The 27,633-nt window shown below is 38.6% G+C and overlaps 1 protein-coding gene and 1 long non-coding RNA gene across 3 annotated transcripts in view; one reads left to right on the top strand and one right to left on the bottom strand.

Annotated features, from left to right (window-relative positions):
- The window catches only part of CUL3 (cullin 3), an 86,139-nt gene extending 64,461 nt beyond the window's left edge, over positions 1–21,678 (bottom strand). For both annotated transcript variants that reach the window (XM_037139229.2, XM_037139230.2), the window contains exon 1: positions 21,134–21,678. In XM_037139229.2, the coding sequence (XP_036995124.1) occupies positions 21,134–21,199 (66 nt within the window). In that variant the 5' untranslated portion in view covers positions 21,200–21,678. The remainder of the gene's footprint in view (positions 1–21,133) is intronic.
- A 431-nt stretch (positions 21,679–22,109) lies between these two features.
- Positions 22,110–26,084, top strand: LOC128627588 (uncharacterized). The gene is made up of 4 exons (XR_008391840.1): positions 22,110–22,239; positions 22,665–22,721; positions 22,971–23,080; positions 24,068–26,084. It is a non-coding gene; the product is annotated as an uncharacterized LOC128627588 (long non-coding RNA).
- Positions 26,085–27,633: the final 1,549 nt, after the last annotated feature.

The raw sequence follows: 27,633 nt of genomic DNA, 5'->3' as shown, positions 1-27,633 counted from the left end.
TCTCTAAGCTAGCATTCTCACCTTTCCCTCCTTTCCCAGTTTAGATAGCATAATCCATGAATTGTAACTACCTTTTATACACTAAATCACTTTCCCTTCTGTTCCTCCCTCCAAAATATCTGCCATCCTAAGCCTCCACTGCCTGCCTACAGTTCACCTGCACCCATGTAGTTGAAACTAAATGAACATACACCCATATTTAATCCATCTCAGTTTAAATTCATGGCCTCTAATCACAAGTGGGCTCTTAGTGCAACTCCACAATTCTACTTTTCTAGTCCAGACTCAACTCTCCTAGATGATTCTACACCATCTCCTCCATCCTAACTCTAGGATGATAACGTGCTTCCTGTTCCACCGAGAAGACAGGAACAACCTGAAAAGAAACTGCACAAACTCACCATATCCACTAACCTAGCTGATTGCATACCAATGTAATCTGCTGGTTCTTGTGCTCAAAATGCTAAGTTTTTATACTCAAATTATAGCACAGGCACCAAAACCACAGGCAAAATCTGGGAACTTGTTAGAAATGGAGAATTTCAGACCCCTACCCAGACCTATGAAAAGAACCCCAGGTGGTATGCATACGAATGATGTTTAACAAGTACTGCTTTAGTTCCATCACAACTCACCTATTCAAGGACCCCCTTTCTTCCCAGCACCCAAAATTTTTTCTTCCCTGCTATTTAATTTTTACCTGCATTCAAAATCATCAATTACCCATCTTAAAAACAAATCTTCACAACCCCACATATTTCTCCATAACCACCTAACTTCTCTTTCCCATTTACAGCAAAATCATGGGACAAGAGAGGAGAATACCTCTATGTTCACTGTCTCTAAGTCCTATTTTTCCCATCATATCCTGAAGCCACTTAGTAAGGCTTCCATCTCTACCGTTTCACTGAAAGTAGTCAAGATCACCAGTAACTTCCACATTGTTAAATTTAATGGGCAAAGTCTCAGTTCTTATTGTACTTGACCTATCTGGCAGCAATTGAAACAGATGATCATTCCTAGTGGGAAACACATTTCTCACTTACCTTCGAAGCACTATAATTTTTCTTCTTTCTATTCCACTGGCTCCTATTTGGCACTCTGCTTACTAGTTTGTACTGATCACAATCTCCAGCCCTAAGGTTCAGGTTTCTAAACCTTTTGTCTATCCACATTGTTTTAAAAAGGTGAAGCTGACCTCATAGATGAGTCTATACTCATGGCTTTAAATTAACCTCAAAATGTATGCAGCCTACTTGGCCCTCTACCCGAATACCTGAGTCATATATTCAGCTTCCTACTCAATGTTTCCAGTTGAATGCTTAGTATCAAGTCTAAAACAGAAACCCTAATCTTTTCCCCCAAATCTGCTTCTCATGCATTCTTCTCCAACTGAACAAATGTCCAATCCATTCCTACATCTAATGCCAAAAAGTTTGTAATCCTCTTTATACCCTTACCTCACTTATAATCCAACAGGAAATTCTGCTGTCTCTACCTTCACAATGCACCCAGAATCTAACTCCTCCTCACTAATTCCATTGATACTAGCCTAGTCCAAAGCACCAACATCTCTCAGATTATTGCCAACAGCCTTCTAACTGCTCTGTTTCTGTTCCTGGCCTATTATCACGTAGCAACCAAACTGACCTGAAAACATAAATCCAATTATGTCACTCATCTGTTCACAACCCACAAGGTACTTCTCATTTCCCTGTAAGTCCTTAAACTATCTTACAAAGTCTTTATTAGATTTGATCATCTCTGTGACTTCAGCTAGCCCTCCTCCTCGCTCACTCTGCTCCAGCCATGCCAGCTTCTTTGCTATTCCCTGGAATACAACCAGCAAGTTCACTTTAAGGTATCTGTATCTGCTACTCTGTCTGAAATGTTCTCCCCCCAGATACCTGCATGGCTCATTCACTTATGAACCTCAACTCCGCTCAACTGTCACCTTAAAATGAAGTTTTAACTGCCCAGTCTTTTAAAAATAGCAGCAGCCGCCTACCAGTGACCCTCAAATTCCAACCCCACATTCTTTCTTTCTTTTCCTGGACTCCCTCCTGCCAGTCAAATGCCAGCTCCATGAAGGCAAGGATTTTTTCACTGCTGAATCCTCAGCCACTAAAATCATACCTGACATATAACAGGTACTTAGACTGTGGCGATGGTTTTGCAGGTGAATACTTACCTCCAAACTCATCAAGTTGTATATATTAAATATGTACAGTTTTTTGTATGTCAATCATACCTCCACGAAGTGGTTTAAAAAAAAAGTCTTCTCTGAGCCATGTCCAATGAGTATGAATGTGAAAGAAAAAGGGGTAGGTAGGCAAAACAGTTCTTTCAATCATCCTAGCAATAAAATACCAGCTCAACTATCAATCAAGAAGATTCTTAAAGCAGATGACTCAAACTAAGTCTTATTACTCATCTTTCTGGAGGGCTTATAAAAAGAAACTCTTTAGAGAACAACTTCTTTTCTGTTACTCTAATCTTATTCAATCCCGGGTCCACTGAACTTTTCTGAAATGGCGTTATGTGAATTTACCCCTATACCTAAACCACTATTTTTTGTTCAGATACATAGGGTGCCATTCATATCAAATATAAATAAAATGTAGCTATTTATAATTTTTCATAAATAAAAATACAAACCCGTAAGATCATAATGGGCTCAAAACTCCACATACAGTAGGTCCTCCTTATGCACAATTTTGCCTTCTGTGGTTTCAGTTACCCACAGTCAACTACGGTCTGAAAATACTAAATTAAAAATTTCAGATATAAACAATTCATAGTGTTTAAATTATGCACCATCTAAGCAGCATGATAAAATCTTGTACCATCCTGCTCTGTCCAGCCCAGGACACAAATCATCCCTCTATCCACTATATCCATGCTATATATATATATATATATATATATATATATATATATATATATATGCTGCCTGCCCATCAATCACTTGGCAGTGATTAGACTAACTGTTACTGGTTCACAGTGCTTGTGTTCAAGTAACCCTTATTTTACTGAAGAATGGCCCCAAAGCTTAAAAGCAGTGATGCTGTTAATTTGGATATGCCAAAGAGAAGATGTAAAGTTCTTCCTTTAAGTGAAAAGATTAAAGTTCTTAACTTGAAAAAAAATCATATGCTGAGGTTGTGAAGATAGATCTACAGTAAGAATGATTCTTCTACCCATGACATTATGAGGAAGGAAAAAGAAATTTGTGCTAGTTTAGCTGTCATACCTCAAACAGCCACAGTGCAAGACAAGCCCTTTGTCAAGATGGAAAGGCATTAAATTTGTGGGTAGAAGACATGAACAAAAAACAGGTTCTGAACGACAGCAGCAAGAAAGCACTGAGCCTGTATGAAAACTTTCAGCACAAGTGATTCCCTCCAACAAACGACCATATTCACATAATTTTATTTCATTATATTGTTATAACTGTTCCATTTTATTACTGTTGTTTGGTACTACCGCAATTTCAGGTACCCACTGGGGATATTGGAATCTACGCCATGTATAAGGGGGACTACTATACGTGCAATGTGGCTTTAGTTTGCTGACAGAATATGCAGAGGTTGTAATAAACCAGGCTAAGACACCATCCCTTAGTATTCAATAATAAATATCTAAAGCAGAATATTCAGAACAATTTCAGAGGAAGAGGAGTGTGTGTGGACTATAAACTCCAGAAATAACTATACTGCTAATAGTTGAGCGAAACTTCAAATGACTTTTTCAAGCTCTGTAACGTAAATTTCCACGTACATTTTCAAGCTAGAAAATGTACAAAAATGTCTCCACCCAGCACAAATTACTAAGTTTTTTATTAGAGACTAAAGAATTGAAAAAATATATACCAAGGGGCTTCAGATATTGTACAAGTACTCTCATATTAAGATAAAATCATTTCTCACATAAAAGTTGTGGGGTTTTAAATTTATTTTTAATTTATTTAATTGTTGTTCAAGTACAGTTTTCTTTTACTCCCATCCCAGCCCCCCTGTGCTCCCCCCTCCCTCCCATCCCCCTCCCTTAGTTGTTGTCCATGTGAAAAGCTGTTTTTTAATCCAGTGCTGCATTAATGTTTTCCTCAGCATTCACAACTTATAGAGCAGAGCTGGAGCAAGAGGATGACAGTGTTTCTTCTCATGATTGCTCAGGTATAAAAAATTTCAAACAAAGGAAAAGGGAGATTAAATGATTTACTCATATCACAGAGGCTAGAGGGTTAGAACTTATACATCCCCAAGATAGACAGTCCACAATCTTGGACTCACTCACATTCCATTTTGCTATCATGGTGAAGAATATCCCACTGCCGGTCACTGATTATCTTGGTGAACACAGAATGGCACACTAGCAGAGAACACGGGTTTTGCTGTCTGAATGGCCTGAATTTGTGTCATGGCTGTTTTAAATTCACAAGCCATGTGGCCTTGGGCAAATTACTTAACTCCTCTGAGGCTTTATTTTCTTCCATGTAAAGGGGATTTAATAACGGTGTCTATCTCAAAGAACTATCATTAAGATTAAATGAGAATGTCAATATAGGTAAGCCTAGCCCAGGACACAGACTAACTCTTCTCACGTTGACTAACGAAAGAACCCAATGATAGAATCTCTTGAACTCCCATCTATGGGCATCAAATGTCAGGAAAAATACAGCTTTTCAAACTTAGCAAATAAACAAACATGTCCCAAAACAAAAATACCTAAGAGTACAACTATGCTAAATAAACGTAAATCACTATAATGTAGCCTTCTTTCAGAAAACAGTATTCCCCTACTTTATGTCTCCTATTCATCCACTGCTATTTAAATCACTTTAATCCTGAGAGTTCTGTGCTGGGCTCTTTTTGCTTTACAATGGGTCCCCATTAGGCATCTTCATTCACGGTTACAACTATTACTCAAATATCTAGGATTCTAAAATTCACGAGACTGGACTGGCAAGGGATTCTGGAGCTTCCTAACAAAATTTTGCAAATATATGTACCCTTTTCTGGGTAGTAGATTCCCAGCTCAGATTTCTCAAGAAGTCTGGCTCACATCTGAAATAAGATAAATTACTGGCTTATAAGTTAATTGCTCCCAAATCTATACTGCCAGTCCAGATGCTCCCCTAAAGCCTAACACTACCTTATTCAACTATCTGCTAGACATCTGCAATCAAATAAATGTTCCAGACCAAGGATCAAACTTAGCCAGTCCAAAATCCCTAGTAAATTCTCTCTCCATACCCACCCAAATCTTCCTCCTGTATTCTCAGATTCAGTAGAGGCAACACAACCACATAGTTGTAACAAGAAAGAAGCATAACCCTTAACTTTTCTTTTTCCTCTCTCTCAACCCCTTCTTATCCACTTATCAAGTGCTATCAACATTAGGCCAAATATGTCCCCATTCTTTCAACCCTGAATATTATTGCCTTAAAACTTTCATTTAGATCACTGCAAGAGTGTTTCAAACATCATAAACTCTAATATTCTCATGGAATCTACCTTCCTCAAAATCACCACTGAAATAAACATGAGCATCACGCTCATGTTCAATTTCTTTTCATCTTTTAAAAATATATTTTATTGATTATGCCATTACAGTTGTTTTATTTCCCCCCTTCATTCTCCTCCACCCTGCACATCCATCCCCCACCATTCCCCCCCTTTAGTTTATGACCACGTGTCTCGAGTTCTTTAGATTCTGTATTTCCCATACTATTCTTGCCCTCCCCCATATCTATTTTCTACCTACCGTCTATGCTACTTATTTTCTGTACCTTCTCCCCCCTTCTTCTCCCATTCCCGTTGCTTTGAAACCAGTTCTCATCAACGGCAGGGCTGTGGAAGGTATATGTTAAAAGGGAACATAACACTCTTTAAGATCTAGTCTATGCCTACTTCGACTTCATTTTTTCACTCATTGCTACCTATTTTCCACTTATTCCCTAACAACATTAAACCAATGGTAAATGCACACCGCTGTTACTCCTTCCACCTACTTGCTGCCCTCCCATGTCTCTCTTATGCTTCCCCCCACTTCATTGGATTCTTCACACAGACTCTGAACACAGCTCAGGTGTCATATTCACCAGGGATCCTTCTCTGGCCTCAAGCAAAGCCAATGACTTTCTTAGCTGTTTCAATTACTCAGCTTTTATCTAACATTACATTCCCATACGCTTCATAATATGTTCGTGCATCTTTTTTGACTAGAGTATGAGATACTTAAAGGAATATATGTTTTTCTTCAATGCCATTTAGAAGACCACAAGCAAATGTCGGGTGAATGAGTATCATTTCACCTGTGTTATGCCAATGCAATTTTAAAAACAAGAACATTTGAACTACTAAGCACAGTAACATGGGAAGATATTTTAATGTGCTTATCTATAGCAATTAATGTAATTTTTAGATAATCAAATGTACTTTTTGAAATGAAGTACAATAATGTGCAAGCAATGAACTCAAATTTTGGATATGGAGTAGTATTTTCACATTTTCCATTCATGTAACTAAATACCTCGTAAGTCTGCTTAATCATGAATTTTATTAATAAGTTTTAACTGGGAGGAAACCAGTGAACAGAAAAGGCCATTAAAGAGAATATCCATAAGCTACAATGTTTCCTGATATTAAACAAGTCCAAAAACAAAGGAAACTAGCTTCAGTGCAAATTCCTACATATACATGGTTTTGCCTTGGCATTACTGAACATGCCAACAACTGTGGCAAAATAATTATGCTAATAATAAGCTTTAATTTCTCACTCACCCATCCTTGAAACAGAACCCATTAGCTGTCACAAAATTTAAAGGCCCTAGATTTATGTACATTTTTTTAAAAAGAGTTATAATATGCTTATTTTAAATTACATGAAGAAGATTTTAATTCCATTTGATGAAACTAAGTTATACTGCAATAACTGCAGACATACTCAGGAAGAGACCTGGTAACAATACTTCGGCAAAACAATAAAATCATAAAATAAAGTGCATACACATAAACAAACACTTAATATTTGTTAATTGTTAGGCGTATACAGTATCTGTCCTTAGAAAGCTCAAGTTACAAAGTGATCAGCAAGCAAAGTACATTCATTTAGCAGGAAAAGTAGTAAAAGCCCCTTAGAAATCTATATTTAAGTATTCTTAAATTCTTAAGATTTAGTAAGCCTTTTAAAAAAACAAATCAAGACTTTAATTTTTAAAAGGGGCCTTCTCCCCCTTACCTTTCCCCAAACCAAGATTAAAACTGCCTCATTAGAAAGTACCAACAATAAAAATAATGCTAATCATCTTTTTCTTTCATGAACATCTCTGATTTTTCATCTACATTACTTCAAATGGTATAAAAACATAACCTTCAAAATGCCAGAATTTGAAAGGATCTAAGTCTCTTATCTACTTACACATCTTGAAGTTGAGGTAATTTATTTCTAAGAGTTGGAGAGAATTACAGCATGAGCCAATTAAAACTATAATGAAAGGAACTGTATTCTTCACATTCACTATATACAAAAGACAAGAAGTCTTTAGTCCCCTGTGAATAATTTTCTACAAGAAATTCAGAACAGGGTGGGTGGGGGAAAGGGTGAGAATTTGAAATTCCAAGCAATTCAGAATGACACAGCTAGCAAAAAAACAAGGAAAAATGCTTAATCTTAATTTTAAGCTTCAGCCTCAGAAAAAGTTGCTTTGGTACAAATATCTGAGGAATGACAGTGTTTTAGTCAGACACAACTAAGTAATAAATTATGAAAAGGAAGCTCCCTCCCAATGTTGTGAGCACCTCAGGGTGATGATATAAAGTCTCTCTTCCTGTATTTTATTGTATCCTTTATACTACATGGCACAAGGACTAGATAATATTTAAAAATATGGCTTAAATGCATTCTAGTTATTGTTAGTGATGATTAATCTTACTAGATGACCAATGACTGTAATAATTTATGACATCTGCAATAATGCTATTTACCCATCTGTTAATCTTTAAGCAACCTCAACCAACAAAAATATAGCCAAAGATGCAAGTTTTAAGGATAACAGCCCAGTGGAAAACATTCAGACTTTGGACAAGACTTCACTTTTCTCATCTGTTTAGGGAAGATGGAATGGGAGAAGATGGTGTACTGTGTGGCAATTGAGTTTGTGGAAACTTAACATTTGGCACACAGCACTGGCTCAATAAATCTGTTTCTTTACTACACAGAAGAGACATATATGGCTTTAAAGATTAACCCTAAATGTAAGTAGTTAAGACTACTGATGTTTGGTTGACTGATTTCTCTTTAGTTCCACTGCAGACCTGATGGGAGTAGAACTGGGCTGCCGAAAGTAGTAACTGATGTTAAGGAAAGAGAGAAAAAGTTAATCAATTAGAAAAGCACAGTAGTCTGAGACAATAATTCTGTGAACCCACAAACTAAGTCTGATCTACACTTAGATGGCCTCCAAAATTATTAAATTATATAAGAGTAACGTGATGAGAAAGCCGAATCATCAACAGAAGGTTCAATTACAACCTACATTTCACATCTCAACGTGAGTAAGCTGTTCAAAAATCAATTTGAAAACTTGGAACAATTTTTTTCAAGGACACAAGTAAAGCTTCCAGATTAGCCTATTAAAATCCAAGTGATTTAATCCTATTAAAATCAATCACAAGTGATTTAAGTTCAAACAATACAGTATTATTTCAACTATCTCTGTGAATTACTTTTGCATTTATTAAAAAATGAGTAATATTTCAGTCTGATTATGACCATCACAAATAAGACGCAATCCTAAGTGGTATTCTCACTGAGGCAACAAGCTAGTCACTATCCTCTACTGGCGTTAAAGACATGTCACTTGGCACCCTGAAACACATTTTATCCAGAGACAACACTGTATTCACCTTGACCGAAACTCTTCAAACATTATAATTAGAGATCCTCTCTATTAAGACAAATTACTACATCTATAAGATCAACAGTTTAAAATAATACAAACATTTGCTATTTTTCCAACACGCTATTAAATACCAACACTATTAAGGATCCTCTGTATAAAATTGCTTTTTTAAACATTCACCTGGAAAACAAATAATAAAAAAGCAGAACTCGAATTCTGAATGAAATTTCAAACTAGTAGTAATGTTACACGGAAAAATACTTTGACTTTAATCAAAAATGAAAATCTGTCTTCTCTCTAGCTTAAGTCACTAATTTTTTTAAAGCTAATTTTTTTAAACCAGTTTTTCTAAAACTATGATAATGTGTTAAAGATCTATAAACTGTAAGGCACCTAATAATAAATTAGTTTACACTAGAACCAACTACACACAATACAAAGGGAGAGATAAAAACATGTGAAACAGTATAAACTGCAAGTTAGCTTTGTCTTTTAATTGAAAGAATATACCTGTAACCAATGTGGAAAGACAGCAAAAAGCCTGTAATAGAAAATCATTACTAATATACAAGGTCTGTCTAGAAAAAGTCCAGCCACTGTTAATATAACCAAAATGGTTTGTGCGACATCAGTGTAACCTGGCAGCCAAGGAGACTGGGCTGGAATGCACATGCGTGAACAGTGACTTCACTGTACCAGCCAGTGGGGGTGGTAGACACCTTTGAGTGAGCATGTGTACTGTGTGGCCATCACATTCAAAATGAGGGAGTAGAATGATTCTGCATCTGATTTTGTGTTCAACTTGAACATTCCTCTGCAGAAACTATTCAGATGATTCAAAAGGCTTTCCCGGAAAATGCAATGAGTGGAGCGCAAATAAAAGTGTGGCACAAACACTTTAAAGATGATCAAGAATCTGTTGAAAACGAACCACATTCTGGAAGGCCGGCAACAAGCAGAATGTGTACAGGGTGCAATCAAAAAAGATTGGTGACTGACAGTATGAGAACTACAAGCTGATCTGGAGATTCCAAAAACTACTGTGTCGGAGATTTTGACACAGGATCTTGGCATGAAATGTGTCCTGACAAAATTCATTTCTCAGTTTCTTGTACCTGAGCAGAAGGAACATTGTGCTGCAGTTGCTAATGAATTAATTCAAACTGCTACCAATGAACATGGTTTCCTCAAGAAAGTCAAAACCAGAGATGAATCATCTACTGCTATGATCAGGAAACAAAGGCCCAGTTGTCCCAATGGAAGTTGCCTGGTTCTCCAAGCCTGAAGAAGGTGCCACAAAGTCGCGGGAAGATCAAAACCACATTAACTGTGTTTTTTTATTGGGAAGGTATGGTCCATCATGAGTACACTCCTTCAGGCCAAAAAATAAGGAGTACTATACCTCGGTGTTCTTGTCAGTTGAGAGACGCAACACGATGAAATGGCCACAGCTATGGGCAACTGGTAATTGGCAACTTCATCACAACATGTCCACTCATGCATCATGTCTCATGCAGACTTTTTTTTACAAAACATCAAATCACCCAGGTGACTCATAGCCCCCACTAAGCTCAGACTTGGTGCCCTTCAACTCCTGGCTTATCCCAAACCTATGAGTAAAATCAAAATCACTCTTGAAAGGGAAGGTATTTCAGACTATTAATGAGATTCAGGAAAATACGATGGGGCATCTGATGGCATTCCAACAAAGGAATTTGCAGAGTGTTTTGAAAGTGGAAGAGACGCTTGAAGAACTGTGTGTGAGTACCCCAGGTACCCGCTTTGAAGGGGGCTGAGGCGTCCTTGTCCTATGTACAAGGTTTTTTGTATCTTCCCCAATAAATGTCTCTTCCTCATAGTGCATGACTGGATACATTTTAGACAAACCTCACGCTACCAAATCTGCTCAAAACTTCTCTAAACCTGTCAACTCACACAGAAAGATGTAGAACACATAGCTAACTTTCCCACTGCTTCATACTAGGATTTAAACATCATCACTAAAATACACCATTTTTATTTTAAAGGAAATTGTAAGGATGAAACAGGTAAGTGACTTTTGCAACACCACAGAAAATGTTTTAGGCCATAGATCACACCAGCATTCAATTACTAGACTTATGTATAAGTACAAGGCCTTAACTAAAATTTTTCCAGTTCAAAATGAGCCTCAAACAACCCCAGTGTAAAATCTCTCCATCTTACAAATGAGGAAAACTGTGGCTAAGAGACTTATCCAAGATCACACAGCTGGTTAGAGTAACGAAGGAATCCAAGTGTTCTAAGCTAAGAGTGTGTCCCTTATACTATGTCAACTCAAGTCACTTGGGTGTTCAATGTTAAAACACTAAATGGCTATAGCCAAATGTTTATTTCAGTCCAGTCTAGAGAAAAAAGCTTTCAACTGGAAACCATGTTTCTAAATCATGGCTCCTCCATAAAGTCCTCTCTAATTCTCTGCTGCTGATCTACTAAATAAAATTAGAACAGATTCTCTCTAAAGTCCTGTACAGATTTTAAAAATTAATATACAAATACAAACAGCAAGTAAGTCACTTGTTTATTTGGCTAATGATAGCATTCATCCAAAAAAATACCTTTTTCATATCTTCTTTGCATACACCAAGAGGAAAAGTGAATTAGTTTAAAATATCTGATCTTTGTGCTCCAAAATTCATTTTACTGTTTCAATTCAATTCTTAGTACATTCTCAAAGACAAAAAATATTAAAGATTATATTAAAGTATTTATACATACTAATAACTTCAAGGAGCCACTTTTTTCTAAATATATACTTAACAAGATAAATTTATATTAGCTGAAAAAAGGAAGTTAAAAATATGTACTATCAGCCTTATAATTTGAAAAGGAAAATGTTAACTCATAAATATGACTAGTGTGTCTTTCTTCTGGGTTCTAATTTTGTCTGAGGTCAATACACACTAGGGTCCCTTTAAGCAATTTATATATTCTAACTTCACTGTATATTTTGACTGATTCAAAGTTTTTATAATATTTATTCTTATAAGTGGTATATTTACCTTGACTCTAGTGAAGCTTAAGCTTGCAAAGAAAGAAAGAGCTCCTCCACCCAGAACTTAATTTTGAATTCTTTTCATAAAGAGTACTACATTGTACAAGCTTTAGGGCACCCCAAATCTGCCCCTGGCTAATAATTTAAATGAAAACCTTAGAATTAGTTTCCTAATACATTCCTTCTAAGAAAGAAAATATTTGAGAATCTAGCAAATTCTTAACAAAATGTAATTAGGTAGTGTGGTTTAATGGAAAGAACACAAACTTTTTAGTCATACCTGGGTCTGAATCCCAGCTCTGCTCTTTCCTGGGTGTAAATGTATTAGACTATACTAGGTCTCTGAGTCCCAGATAGATTTAAAACAGAATAACATCTAAAGATTGTTGTGAAGTTTTGAGATAATTATAGTTCAAAGTACCTTAAAACAAAGCCTAACACAAAGCAGACATTCAACACACTGTGGCTACTCATCTTATAAAGAAACTTCTCATATACTATTAATAAGTTGGAAATAAATAAGGAAAGCGAATTTTTCATGATTACTTTCAAGAGGACAGGGCAAATAGAAGAGGCTAAGTGCTGCTCAGTTAAGGGCTGCTTTAGATAAAAATGAGTAACAATCAGTATGTTGAAGTATTCCTTTTAGCAATGATGGTTTGCTTTTAGAAAAAAAAGTACCGCTAAAGAATGTTGTATTTTTTTAAAGTGGGTAAAGATGTCCTTTGAAGTCTATTCTTTTGCTTACCAGTAGGCCTTTCTCATTTAAAAAGCAAATTTGGATCCATTCCTTTTTCAATGATTACAAGCACTAAATGAATGAAAAGTCACATGAGGAAGTTTTACTCAATTACATTCTCAACTTTAAAACTGACTTAAGAAAAAGACGTAATGCTTTCTAGTAGTAAAAGGGCCTGGATTAGGGGTTAAGGCAACTATCAACCTGTGCAAGGAGGACTCTCCTCAACTTTAAAAAGACTGAACTAATTAATAACTGATGGTTTTAAAGCAATGGTTCAACTTATACAAATGGCAACACAGGACCTGCTCTAAATATCGGAGAGGGAGATTTGTGAAGATATTTAACTCTTCCTGGGTCTGTCCCAAATGAAGCACACTACTTTTTCAATACTGTGAGAGTATTGTTTATACTCTCACAGATGTGCCCCTGTCCACCCCCCGACCCCATCCATCATTGGTGTCTGTGTCTATGAGTTATGCATCTATGTTATTTGGTTACACATTAATTTTAGTAAAAAATTCTGACTTTTTATGATTGGAAAATTCTTGTAAATGTCTCAGTGATGCCACTGTTTATTAGAAAGCACTTTCTGACATTATTTCTGACACTCCTTTAATTGTCACAATTAATCCATAAGGAAGATTATAGTTCCCACCTTAAAGATAAGAAACAAACTAAAGAGTCTATTAGTTCATTCATTTGGCATTGTTGGCATACTACTGTGCCACACTGACAAAGATCAATACAGAGACTTGATGCCTCCCCTAAAGAAAACTGTGTTCTAGTAAAGGACAGACTATTTCTCTGAAGGCTCTTGGCTATAAAGCAGGTAATATGGCAGTCACAAGAAGACAGGAAAAAACATCTTCCTCCTCTGAGACCTGAGAGGAGGTGTTGAGAATGAGCAAAGATAGTAGTTAAAGGACACAAATTTGAAAGGGAAAAAAAGCTGAAGAACTTACACAAGCTAACATTAGTTTTCACAATGAAGCAGTAATTAAATTTTCTAAAGAACAGTGAGAGAATTTTCAATAAAGAACTTAAGGGCAATGGTTACAGTATGAAATAGTTCATGCAGCAAAGGGGAGAATGAGCTTATAAGGACAAAAAAACAAAAACAAAAACAAAACCTGCCCAAAGGCACTGAGAGTACAACTAAATTAGAGACCACTGAATCTTGCAATTTTCAAGAGGAGTATAAACAGCCTAAAAAACATAAGCAGTGAAGGCAGACAGGTGGAATGATCCAAGATGCTTTTTGCTGGTAGTTCTGACCTTGCTGTGAGAAGGCAGCAGGAAATAAGGGGCAACTAGAAACATTCAATGGGAGAAGGGAAAGGAATCTTCTTGAGATCCAAAAGGACACTAATGTGAGAAGGAAATGACACAGAAGAATAATTAAATAATAATCACAGCATGTATTTATTTATAACACTTGCTATATGCCAGGCATTACTGTAAGAGGTTTACATGTATCAATTAACTATTTTTACAGCAACCTTATGAGGTAGGTACTATTATTTTTCCTTTTTACAAAAGAGGAAACTGGCAGAGGTTAAATGATTTGCTTAAATTCTACATCTAATAAACAGAAGAGCCAGAATACAAGGCAATATTGAAGTTTAAGATCTCTAAAGTAGTGGGATGACAACCTCCAAGACAACATGGAGATCACAAACATAGAAGAGGCCAAGTCTATTTGATCATCACTGTATATCTAGTGCCTGATCCCTAGTAGAAAACACAATAAATGTATTTTAAATCAAATAAATGAACAACTGTGCCCACATGCACTGGATAAAGTCGAGATTTAAACTTGAAAGAATGTCCATAAAGAAGGTATTAAAGTCTTCAATGACTGAGGGAGCACAGGTAAGAAGTGAGAACAGGGTTATAAGAAGGATTCAAAAGAATGGTTCACAGGGCCTGAGCCACAAAGGAAAATGATGGATGTGGCAGTAAATGGCACCTGGGCCCAGTGATTCAAGGATTATAAAGAAAAGCAGCCCCTCAATTCAGGAAAATAAGCCTGTATCCTCAGGGCAAACCAAGGTTTCAGATGAAAAGGCTAACAATTCCAAGAACGGGATGCGGATATGGGCGAGTTGAGTAGGGGATCAGAGTGTACAGGGGAACAGGCTGGGAGGAAGCAGTCAAGGAGTGAAATGTAAGGTACCACTACTACACAGAAAAGACTGACTGGAGACTAGGTCTTCTGACACTTACTCCAATGCTGCCAAGGCATCATACCACCTTTACTTCGTCATTATTGTTTCAGGAGTCTAGGATGCTTGCACTGAATTACCAAATTAATTGATTATTATGGTTTGGCTTAAAGAACTAGTTTCTCATTTAATTAATCGCTAGTAACCACCCACACTGTGTCTAACATCATGCTAAGTGCTCTGTGGTTCAAAAGGGTGCCTGGTATAAGCTCTAGGCAGGGACAGCAGCCTACTTCGTAAGTGAAACAAAAAAGGGGAGTAGGGGAGAAAAGGAGGTAAAACTGGAAGGAAATTTTTTAAAGTATATACACACTTAATGTAAACATTAGAATGTATGTACCAAATGAGTGTTTACTGCTCCAATAAAGTTATGCCCTTACTCCAACGATTATGTGAGACTTATTATCTGAACTTCTGTTTTGAATCTATCCCCCAAGAGCCAGCAGCATTCTTCTGAAGCGCCCCAGGGGTACCTAACCTATACCCTCTGAGACTAATTTCTTAGTGTCGTTCACAAATTGTGAAGGCTTTTCAAAATGCAAGTTCTAAAAACTATACCAAAAAATGACAGCATCATTAAAATAAATGTTTAGTATACTCATATAACTAATTGCAAAAATAACATTCAATTTTAGTATTTAAACCGTGGCATAATCATGGCTACATGCTGATAGAGCAATAGCTAACTGTTCTAGGTACTGTTCTAATGCTTCATTTTCTTTACCTCACAACAACCCTGTAAGGTAGGTACTACTAGTGTTTACATTTTGCAGAGGAGAAAACCCAGGCTAGAAGAAGCGGTTAAGTAACTTGTTAAATATAACACAGCGAGCAAGACATGGAGCTGACATTCAAACCCTGGCAGCCCAGAGCCCACACTCATCTGCTCAGTCTCTGGACTTTTTAGGCATATTCCTTTGCTGTGTATAACGCACACCCATGGCTTTGGTGCCGCCCATGTGTTAACGTGCATCCTTTTATACCACCCATGTACAAGTGCATCCTTATTTTTCCCTCAAAAGTTTGGGCAAAAAAGTGTATATTATATTCAGTAAAATATGGTACATATGTTGAATACATTAGTGCAAAAATAAATGAAAACTCCCTACAGACTCTCCACAGTTTTATTCTTACAAGTAGAGAAATTAAAACATTAACTATTTTTTCACCTATGACATTAAAGATATATGTTGACTAAGACACTGCTACACAAAATGACACAACCTTGAGAGGTATAATTAATTCTAAAGAGCATCACTTTAGAGCCAGACAGTCTGGGTTAGAATCCCAGTTCTGCCACTTACAATTACAGTTGTCTTAAGCAAATTACTTAACCTCTCAAGGCCTCGTTTGTAAAACAGATGAGAACAGTAGTCTTCTATAGAGTTGTGCAAATTAAATGACTTTATATGTGCAAAGCACAGAGAACAATGTAAGCACATGGCAGCATTCAGTGAGTGTTAGCTATTATTATTACTACCTTTCTGTCAATTTGGTAATACATATCAATTATGGTGAGCCCAGTGATTCCATAATCATAAATGAGTTCAAATATTTAAATGCCTAGTCACAGCTACATTATTTATAACAGAGTAAATGTGGATTCACTGGAATGAATCAAAATACCTGGCAGTAAGGAAATAATTAAGCAAAATGAGGTGCTATAGAGTATTGCAGTCATCAAAAATCATGCTTTCAATATATTTAACATGAAAATATATGTATGATAAGATATAGTTGTTAAAGGCAGAAAGTAAAATGATATTGTACCTCACTTTTACTGTGTGCTTACATGTGTATGACAGATTAAAAGGAAACACATCAAAATGTTACAATTCCTATAGTGTTACAGGTAATTTTTATTTCCCTATTTATAATTTAGATATTTATTAAGTTTTCTATTATGAATATGCATCACTTTTATAATTAGAAAATAACTAAAATGAATTCATTCTTTTGACAAATTATGATTGAACAGTTTTCACAATATACTGATAGGCACTAACTGTAATTCATATTTCATCTCAGTGATTTGTTCTTACTAGTAGTAGCACCTTTACTTTTTAAATTGATTTTACAATGGACAAACTATTCTGAGTTGCATTATTTAAAACTACAAATTGTCCAGCAAGTTTTATAAAAATCTAACAAAACTGCGAAAGAACATTAAGATAATCTTGAATGGCAATAAGAGCAAAAAACTATCTCTAAGGTCTCCCAATTTATAATACAAAGGGAAGCCATACTACTTGTTCTAGTCTTAATTATAAAATCTTCCTGAACTAGACAAAAGGCTGTTACTTAATGAATGAATGGTGTATGTACAAGCAAATGAAGCCTTCTTATTTTGTTTGAATGAATTAACCTTGTGGCTAATCCAGAATTTAAAAGAACAAGTTCTCACCATTATATTCTATACTACCAAAAATAATTTCAAATTCAATAGTGGTACTAATAATTTTCCAGGTTCCTCTGAACTGCTATCTACAATAGTGCAAAATAAGCGGTAATATAAAATAAGCACTTTTACTTTTCAACTTCTTACAGCTACACCACAGCTGGCTGTCCTAAAACTATTAAAAAGAATCAGTCTAAGCATAAGCAACCCTTTAATGAATCTGCTACACTTTTACTCCAGAATTTCTCTATAAGGACATAGTAGAATATGAAAAACAAACTTACAGTTAATTCCCCACCTTGTGTGATTTGCAAAAACTATTATTATTCAGGTTTCCTGTATGTAGAGCCCAGGTAGTTCTAGACAACGATTACTTCCCCTAAGAGAAACCCAGTATGAAGATCAAAACTGTTCCCCCAAATCTGGCAAGTGTTAGGTACCTAGAACAAACAAAAACATTAACTGTCCCCATTTGTTGTAAGTTCTTATGCCCTTAAATATATCAAAAATAGCGCTAAAACTTAATCTCTTACTAATGTCAGCTACTTTGTGGGTTCCACCTAACAGTAACCTCCACATCATGCCCTGTCCAAGCCACACAGGTAGAGCGCTGGTAAACGCATCTGGAACGATGGAGTGGACATCACAATCAGAGATTCTTTATCATGACTGGCATGCTTCTATAGACTAGCACCTGAAGCCATTTCCAGATAACACTCTAAAGACAAATCACTTTCAAAACGTCTTAAACTCTGATGGCTAAGCCAATTAAGGCAAACTGAAGGACAGGCCAGCACTTTGATTCAAATATATCCCTTCCAATCCAACCAACTTCTCAAGTCATGTGGACAAAACCCTAGACAGTACAGATGATGAGGAATGGCTTTTCAGAGATAAGAACAGAAGGTTCATCTGACAGCAAATAATCCTACATAGTGGAACATAAGCTCAGGAGTGAGACACATGGTAACAGCAAGGAAAGAAGAACAGGAACTTCTGGGGGGCAGCATTTTTTTGGTCCAAATCCATAGTTTCCAGGAGTTTGGCAACTACAACTTCCTTCCTTCCTTGAAAGTTTTGTAGCCTTTGCTGCCACTGTGGGTACCCCCAAAACAAAAAAGATGTTAAATGACATAGCTTGAACACTGCAGGAAAGCTTAAAAACTGGAATAAACGTTTCCTCTATCAACAATTTATAAATACAGAAAGTTCCTTATTGTTACCTACCTTAAAAAGAACCAACTTCCCTTCAAATCTTATAAAAAGGTCTAGTCAAAATGTAAATTGTACATAAAACTGGTATGGCGTAACTTCTATTTTTGTGAACAATGATGAAAGCACATTTAAAATATGCATTAAGAATACTAAAAAGAACCTGATTCTACTGATAGGACTCAATCTGGAAGAGGCTTACACAACTATAAAGGATCTTGTTAGTTCACTTACCACTCCTTTGCAATGAAAACAAAACATCCTCTAACGTATTTTTATACATTTTACTCATCAATTTTATAAAACAGAATCTGAAATGACTACTTCAGACCTCTGGTTAAACTATAATTTCCCTTAAATTATACTAACGATACCAAATGGTAATGTAAAATACAGCATTTGTGTGTACATACGTACACACATAAACAGTATTTTTTTCTTTATGGAACACTACACATTTACCACTTCTAACCAGCAATCCATGCAGACTACAGTTAAGCAAAAGATTACTAACCTGGATGAAAAATTTTAAATGCCTATAAGTACTCATTTACCAATGAGAAATACTGTACCAGTGAGGCATATCTCTATCTTAATAAAGGCTCAAGGAACTGTGACTAAATTCTATGGTTTTTAAAAACTAGCAGATATTAACTATTGAATATTGAACACTAGTCATAAATTTCATTATAAGGATTTTAGAACACTTAGAGGACAACAAATTAGAGATAGAAAGGATCCAAATTAGCTCATAACCATAATGCTACTTATAAAAATCAGTTTCAGTACTATCGCATATTATACTCTCCAACTCAAGGAATAATGAAATTTTCTCCCAACAATACAACATCCAGAAGCAGCAATCCTGGTCTTTCAAACTATATTGATGTATCCCAAGTCCTTAGAACAGTGCCCGAAACACAGCACTCAGCATCTCTTGAATGCATGAAAAAATGGGAGAACAGGCAGGAACAAGCAAAGCTATAGATCAGAGAGTTGACGCTGCACAGGTTAATCAGAATTTTGAATGAGTTGATGTCAAATGTGCGCTAGCCCACATTTCAGCAATAATCTGAGGTAACGGCACACTTTCCTAGAAAACCTGTATATTACTTAAAATACTAAATAATTCTAAACTCTGCTAAAAAATGGTCAGCACTGCTTTAGTAGGAAAACATTACTCACAAATTCATCAACACAGTTCACTGTTCAATCCCATGCTTTTTGGTCAACATTTCTCACTTTGTAGTTTCTCACATTTACTTAGAAAAAAACTTCAAAGATTCAAAAATTCCTTCAAAATACTTAATTCCCCTGAGTATATCCCACATATATATAGAGAGAGAGAGAGCAGTCTCCACACACTGACATTAGTACATATTTTTATTACAATTTCTTTTAAATTTTAAGAATTTAGAGAGGTCAAGTTCTTTGGGTGAGTTTCTTACTTAACTACAATTATATTAATAAAAATCTTTCTCAGCTGAAAAATTCCACTTTAGAAAACTCATGCTTTAAAAAGTAAGTACAAACCCCTTTTCCTCCTCATAGGATGTCTATGATTCTAAGGAAGGAAACCCCAAGAGCTTTCTCTAGTTTTACTATTTTAAAATCTTCTGTTCAATTGTTAGTTTGTCTATCTTGATATATGTTACTGTAGCGATATGAGCAAGTATGTCCATTTCTCGGTTACAACAGAACATTTTAAGTGCTTGCCATTGACTACCTGAATCAGATGGAGCATCCAATGTTATTACCCTATATACTGAACACCGCAATCGGACGACTCAACGTAAGGCTAGAAGGAGAAAGTTTCTGAACAGAGTATGTTTGCTGTCTGTCACTAAACCCTACAGAGTAAAGCAACCCAGGGTAGTGACTCCTCATTCTTTTGGGCTTCCAGGGCTAAGAAATGGAGTATTGTCCAATTTGCTCCTGCTTGCTTCTCCCGACCCTCCTACGGGGAGAGGAGGCAATTCCTGCACAAGAGTTTGTAAAGTGCTTTGGAAGCTTGTGGGCAAAAGACGCTTTAAATACACCTGAGGTTATTAGTGTATTACTACTGAGCATTACGTGGAACCACTGTCCCTGCGTCGGGGGTAGACTGATAGCATAACGCCTCCTGAGGACTGGGGGAGAGAGAAAAAGGACAGTCCCCTTCATCACCGTAAAGGTTCGGGTGGCCGTCTTTCAGGGTGGGTTATTTTGTAAATCCACACGTGAAAAGTTACACGCAGGCCCCATACAAGGAAACTTCAACTGTCCCCGTCCACGCAGGTCTGAGAGTCCCGGGAACCGAAAGGGGAGAAGAGGACTAGAGGTTAGGGCTACACCCCAGTAACGTGGGGAAGGTGCAGGGACCGGCAAAGGGGTCCCAGGCACAACTGACGCCCGCGGGGCGGCTGAAACAGTTCCGGGCGGGGGCGCGGCGCCGGGCACGGGGAACGGCCAAGCCCCGCGCCGCCCCGTTGCCGGGAAGGCTCGCGCCCCGCGGCCGGCGGCTTGGGGGAGGGGAGACAGGGCCTGCGGCCTGTTAGGGGAGTTCAGCCCGGGCCTCGCGTGCGGCTCTCAGCCGGGCCCCCGGCCCCGGGATCCCGGGTGCCAAGTGGAGACTCACCGGAAAGGCCCGGATCCGCATTTTGGTGTCCTTCCGGCTGCCCGTGCCTTTGCTCAGATTCGACATGGTGCCCGCACCCTCCCGGCCGCGGCTGTGGGTCGCTCTCCGAGGCGCCGGTGTCACATTTAAGGCGGGCGGGCAGGCGAGGGGCAACGCTGGGGGCGGCGGCGCGGCCCCTGGGCTAGGCTGGGGAGCTGGCCGGCCCCTGGGCGGCCGCGGTGGTGGCGGCAGCTGAAGCTTCGGCGTCTGAGGCTCGGTTGGGGGTACTGCGCTGGCGCGGCTGCTCCGCGGGGTCCCCCTCACGTCCGACTCAGCTCCTTTTATCGCGCTTCTCCGCGATGGCGGCGGCGGCGGCGACGGACAAACATCTCACTGCGCAAGCCGAACGTCCTCCTCCTCCTTCTCCTCCTCCGCCTCAGCGAGACGAGATCCGGCCCAGAGGGTGGAGGGGGTGGAGGGAGGGAGGAGAGCCGGAGAGCGGAGAGACTGGGGGGGAGGGAGGTGGGAGGACGGGAGGAGGCAGCGGACGGCCGCCGCGTTCGGAAAAGGGACGTTCAAATCTCGCGAGAAGAGGACTAGCGCGCTACCCCAGAGGAGGCGGGGCGAAGGCCGGGAGCTGGGGCGGGAGGGGGGCGTGGGGAGTTGGGAAAGTGGGAGGGATCAGAGGGGCGGGGAAGTGGAAAAGGGGCGGGGCTGAGGGCGGGAGGAGTAAATCGCCTCTTTGAAAGGGGAGCACGGCGAAGAGGGGGTACTGGGCAGAGGTAATTGCTGATTGGTGGAGCGCGGAGCGGGTTTTGGTCACGTGGACTCAGTGGGCGGGTAAAGTTTGGGGAGCCCCGGACGGATTGTAGTGGGCCGGGTCCCGCTGAGCTGGGCCTGGGCGGGGGCTGGGGTTGGGGGTGGGATTGGGGCGGGGATTGGGCGGGTGGATAGTCTCTGGAGGAGCGTAGGGTGCAAGGTAGGTAACTACGTCCTAGAACAGGTTCCTATGTTTTTCTAGGGCATGAGGACTAGGGATGAATATTGAGCAGAAGCCATCAAGTTGAAAAGAAGAGTTTGCAGGAGCCACCTGCAGTTTCACATTAGGGTCCTGTATGCTTAACAAGGTATTCAGATTGGATGTGCATACCCCAACTCTAGGACTGAGGGGCGGAGACATTAATCCGCGAAATTTCCTTAAACTGCAGAAGCTCCAGGGCCTCTTCAATCACTGATACTCTCTGAGGGGCCCAGGACTTTTTAGTTTTAAAATTTCTTTTCCTTATCATTGAAATAAAATGACAACTCCCTTAATGTAGTGCAGTGTTTTGGTAAATGGTGTTAAACGGAAGGTATGATAGGAAACCTAACAATCAAGAGTATTGTTAACCACTACCAAGAGTATTTTGAAAGACAGAATTATTGTCTTTGATTCAATTTACTGCAAATTTGGAAGTTTTTTCCATTGTAGTCAAAACACCTAGTTTGATTCATCAGTGATGAATTTTACTTTCTAATTTGCTTCTTTGCCCCAATGATGTTATATTTGCAGGTCTGACACTGCAGAGAAATATATGAGTTCCCACTAAAGTTTGTGATCTCATTTTAAGTAAGAAGCTACTTTGGGATGGGTATCTACATTTGGAAGTTGGGGTTTTATATGTGTGTGTGTGTGTGTGTGTGTGTGTGTGCCATATATATTTTAATAGGTAAACCGAAATATACTTTTCTATATGTTTACTTGTTGAATTTGCCCTAAATTAACTTAATCTTAATGACTGTATTTGATTGTATGCTTCATCTCCTACTTGGTTGAAATGCCCCATTTGAAAATATATTTTCTTGTTTTGTTTTTCAGTATTTGTTAATCAAAACATGAGCTTAAGAAATGAGGATGTTGCTTGAAGATTATAATGTCTGTGTAAACACTGAAGCTAAAAATAGGTCATCACGAACTGGGTTGATAAGGTAAGATTGGGAGGGACTCCAATTTAAATATAAGATAATATGAGTCTTGGATAGGAGTTTACAATCTGTATGGTGATTGAACCTTCATTTGTATGGTCATTAGAATACAAGAACCAATGTTTTTTTAATTGATTGTAATGTCATATGGCCCAGTTTCTTAATATAAGAATGTACAAGTATGTTCTGGAGCCATGGGTTTGATTCCTAGCTCTATCAGCTTACTAGCTAGCTATATTTTGTGCCTTCTGGGGCAAAGACTTGATTTTTGTGCTTGGCACTTCTCACCTGTAAAATAAGGATAATAATACTTTCTTCTTGCGCTGCCATGAAATTTAAATGAATGAATATATTTCAAAAAGCCTGAGAACAGTGCTCAACATAGAGGAGCCAAGCAACACCTGTTGGCTATTATTAGCATACATAATTTTGGCCAAGTTTATACTCTCTTCCTTTATTCAATATATATGTTTCTAAAAAGAAATATTTCTATGCTTTTAGAAAAATGAATTTTATTTTAAAATGGAGCCAGTCTCCAACACTTGGATTTCACGGACCAATAAAATACTTTCAAAAACCTGGAGAACAAATATAGATTCCCCAACTTTATGTTGGCAAATAAGGGCATTAAAAAGGAATAACTAGCATAAACTAGGTCCAATATGGTTTGTTTGTTTTTTAGTATTTTAACCACATAAATGGGGAAAGGTTAATTTTTGAATAGAGGACGGTATCTTAAGTTGATTAATTTAGCCTTATGAAGTACAATCCACTGAGCTGATATTTCTTATTTCACTGCGAACCTGAGAAGCTGTCACGGGCCCACATTTAGTAATCCTGTACAGTAAGGAATAGTTCCATGTAACTGTGATGCTATAATCACCCTTCAGTTTATTTGTTTTGTGAACACATATTTTTCATATGTTGATTTTGTTTAAGCAAACTTTGACTGCATTTAAAAGAATCACTCTCAGCTATGTCTTCTATTAGGCTTTTAATCACAAAGACCCAGAAAAAGTCTTTAAAATGAATTCATCTGCCACTGCCATCAAGAAATTTACTGCTCATTTGTTTGTCCAGTTATCTCTTCATTTATTCAAGAAATATGTATTCAATGGCTGCTATATATCAGGCACTAAGGAGAATAAGACAGCTGAGACCTTCCATCACAGACTCCATAGCTCTTTCCCACATCTCAAATTTGGAAACCACAGACCCACGTTGGATTTGGCAACAACTGCTCATACACTCCAGTCTAGAAATCAGACACTTTTTTCTTCCTAAGAAACAAGCATCCTCCAAATGTATGTGCAATACTCTCTAAAGCAGCAGCAGACTGTTCTATACTCAATGATATCCTGGACTTGCAACTAGCAAATTAACTTTCAGGAGATTAATTTTTTCTGTCAACTGCCACCTGATATAGCAGAGAAAGCAGTGTTGGAATTGGAACTCACTGGATGTTGCATGCCTGTGGGCTGGTATTCCCACTTTTGCTGACGGTGTCCTGACACAGGAAAACAGTGGCCCCACTTCCATTTATTCACGGGGCGCACATGCTGTCAAAGCTGGAAAGCTGAGTGGGCCAGCCCCTGTTCTACATCTCAGTCTAGAATCGGCAAGTATGCATTGTGAGAAGCCAGTGATAGGGGATAGCCTCTTCTTGGCCATGAGTTTCTAGGCATCCAGGATACTAAGCCACTTTAATCACTGTATCAGACCTGCTGATTTGGCTGTGCTAATATTGGTTATTAAAAGAGCTGAGGGCCTACCAATTCACTTAGAAAAACGTGTTCAAAGGTTTTGAATAGAAAAAGACTGGGTTCGGGAAAGATGTATGTTTTTCAAATTGGAAGGGGAAGATTTACAGATCTTCCTGTACACCTGTCCCACGTTCTGTGAACAGGAGGGCTAGATTTTCTACTTTTTTACTTGTCTCCACCAGGCAACCAATAAGTATTGTAGGCCATTAGATTTATATACATTTAACGCAGTAACATTCATATGTGCTTTCTGAGATGACGTGTTGAGGAGTGTCCCATTGAAACATAACCACAGATACTTATTCTTTTCCTTACATATATCATCAAAACAAGGAGCGTATGAGACATAAAGAATTAAAGAAAAAAATCTCAAAAAGCCATAAAAATCCATCTCCATTTTTCACCACATTGTCATGCTGCATAAAATCAACTCACTTGCAGCTCTAGAAACTTTCTAGTTGACCTGGACAGTGCTCTGTTTGTTGCCCATTTTTCTAGTAAATGACTATTTTTGAAATAAAAATATTTATATGTACCACCACAGAACGTAAATCCTCAGTTGAAAATTAGATGCACTGCGTCCATGTCATTTTGCTTTGAAGACAAAGAATTTCCTTTTATTGATAATAGTAACTGTATCAAGAAATCTCCAAGGAACAATCACAAATCTGTATTGCTTTCATTCATGATGAGGAAAGAGTGTGGTGACATAAGTCAGCAGTGAAGCTTTGTGAAGTCAGCATCTGTCTTTGTGAAGTCAGTTAATTTTGGACCTGGGAGAAAGCATGGCCCCAAAGAACTGTAAAAATCAACCGAAATTTTGTGTTAGATTTTTAGTGAGCATATGAATTATGAATACAGCAGTCAACACCTGTAATAAAATAGTGTTATATTTAAATTTCAATAAGCTATGCATCTTTAGTTCATGGTAAAACTGTATTCTTTCGTATATCTGTAACTAGTAAAAGTCAAAATCTGCTTAAAACAAGGGATTGCTGGTAGAGATTCAAAATAAGCTTTAAGAGACTAACAAATAAGGAAAAAAATGGGCCAATTTCTAGCCCAAAAGTGATATAATGAATGATTGTCTAGAGATAAGTTTATTTGTGGTTATGGTTTCTGAATCTTCTAATTCTTGGGGGAGCGTGTTATTGGGCAGAAGACCCCTTCAAGGTGCAGTCCTGAGGGAGGGACGCCATGGACACCTTGTGAGGATGAAGCTGGCAACTTTGTATGTAACCCAATTAAAACACCTTTTAAAGAATTTTCGTGTCTGAGGCCTTTTGAACTGGTCCTTCTCTGCTACTGCAGTCCCTGTGGACCAGTGCCTATCCTTACATGGACCTACGTCTTTTGAGAAAGATGCTTGTTAAGGCAGTTTCACATTCTTTTACTAATTATTATAGCAACAGCTGTCCTTTGGCAGAGTATTGCTCCCTTTTAGCCCCCTGATTTCTCATTTTAAAGGGTTTTCCCATTGGTTGGTGTTGGTGGGTAGTGGTATCTGCTTCCGATCACAATAGTCAAAAAGGCCTGGTGCCCCCCCCCCCATTCCTTAGATCAGTCTGGGGATGTATAATGCAGACTCAGACAATCAGACCCTCTCCCAGAAACTCTTGAGTAGGCGAATGAAGGACACAGCACCAGTTGGTGAGCACACAGGCATTGGCCATGGGTGGCCTCAGCTCTTCCCACTGAATGACTTTAGCTGTGATTCCTGTTCCTCCACTTCCCAGCAGTCCTTTGATTCCTGCTTGTTCTGCTTCCCTGGTCCCCCCACCTCCCCTGATTTCTGTGACTCCAAACATGCCTTCCCCAAATTGCATTTTTTTGCTTAAAATAGTCAAAGTTCGTTTCTGCTGTGTATCAATCAGGGTCCTGGCAGGAAACAGATGGCTCACTCGAAGAGGGACTTGGAAGCGACTTTAGTGCAGGGACTGTTTACAGAAGTGTGGGCAGAGTTAGGGAGTGATCAGGGACAGTGAAGCATCTCAGGGACTGGCCACAGCAGGGAGCCTTGCAGCACTTCTTAGGCTAGAAGGGCCAAGAGTAGAAGTGGCGGCCAGAACCCAGAGAGAAGATTCTCTCCATAGCTATGGGAAAGATCTGCCTGAGAAGCTGAAGCCTTGAGAAAGGACCCAGGCTACTGGTTCTCTATGGAGGCAGCCAGGGGACAAAAATACCTTGGTCTCACTCTCCTCCTATCTTCAGACTTTTGGCTGATACCTCTCAATGGATGAAACTAGCTGAAAACCAGGAAGCAAAGGAGCCCTTGGTGGAGCTCATGAAGGTCAGCCTTCCAAGACCCAGAGCGGAGTGAAGGGTGGATAATAGATCTAAAGAGGCATGTAAGGACTATCCATGTAGTGCTTGTGAAAAGACTTGGGCTGATGAAGGGAAGAGATACTTACACATTATCTTTTTAAAGCCCCTCATAATTGTTAGAGTCTTTGCATGGCAGAAAGGTGGCTTGCTGAGTAGGTAAATGGAGAGTGATACTCAAACCATGTGTTCGACAAGTGCTATCAATACTTGAAGGATGGAACACCTGTTTGCTTCCTTGATCAAAGATGCCAACGGCCTTTGACCCTGTGAAGCTATGAGGCTGAATTTCTCTGGGTGGTAGACAGGGCCCTCTGGCTGTTTTTACTCGCATGAGAACCATCGTATAGGGTAGCAGCGGCTGGCTGTGCTTTGCCAGTACACTAACATTTTCAACTATGAAATAATACAGTACCGTGGCCAAGAGGGCCAGCTCTGGAATGAGATGACCTGGATCCTAATCTGAGTCCT

This window comes from Artibeus jamaicensis, unplaced genomic scaffold, assembly GCF_021234435.1.
Source record: "Artibeus jamaicensis isolate MK-2021 breed Jamaican fruit bat unplaced genomic scaffold, CSHL_Jam_final contig_1015, whole genome shotgun sequence".
In the NCBI taxonomy this organism is placed as follows: domain Eukaryota; kingdom Metazoa; phylum Chordata; class Mammalia; order Chiroptera; family Phyllostomidae; genus Artibeus; species Artibeus jamaicensis.
The sequence above is the reverse complement of the archived record's forward strand: the minus strand, read 5'-3'. Positions and strand labels throughout refer to the sequence as shown.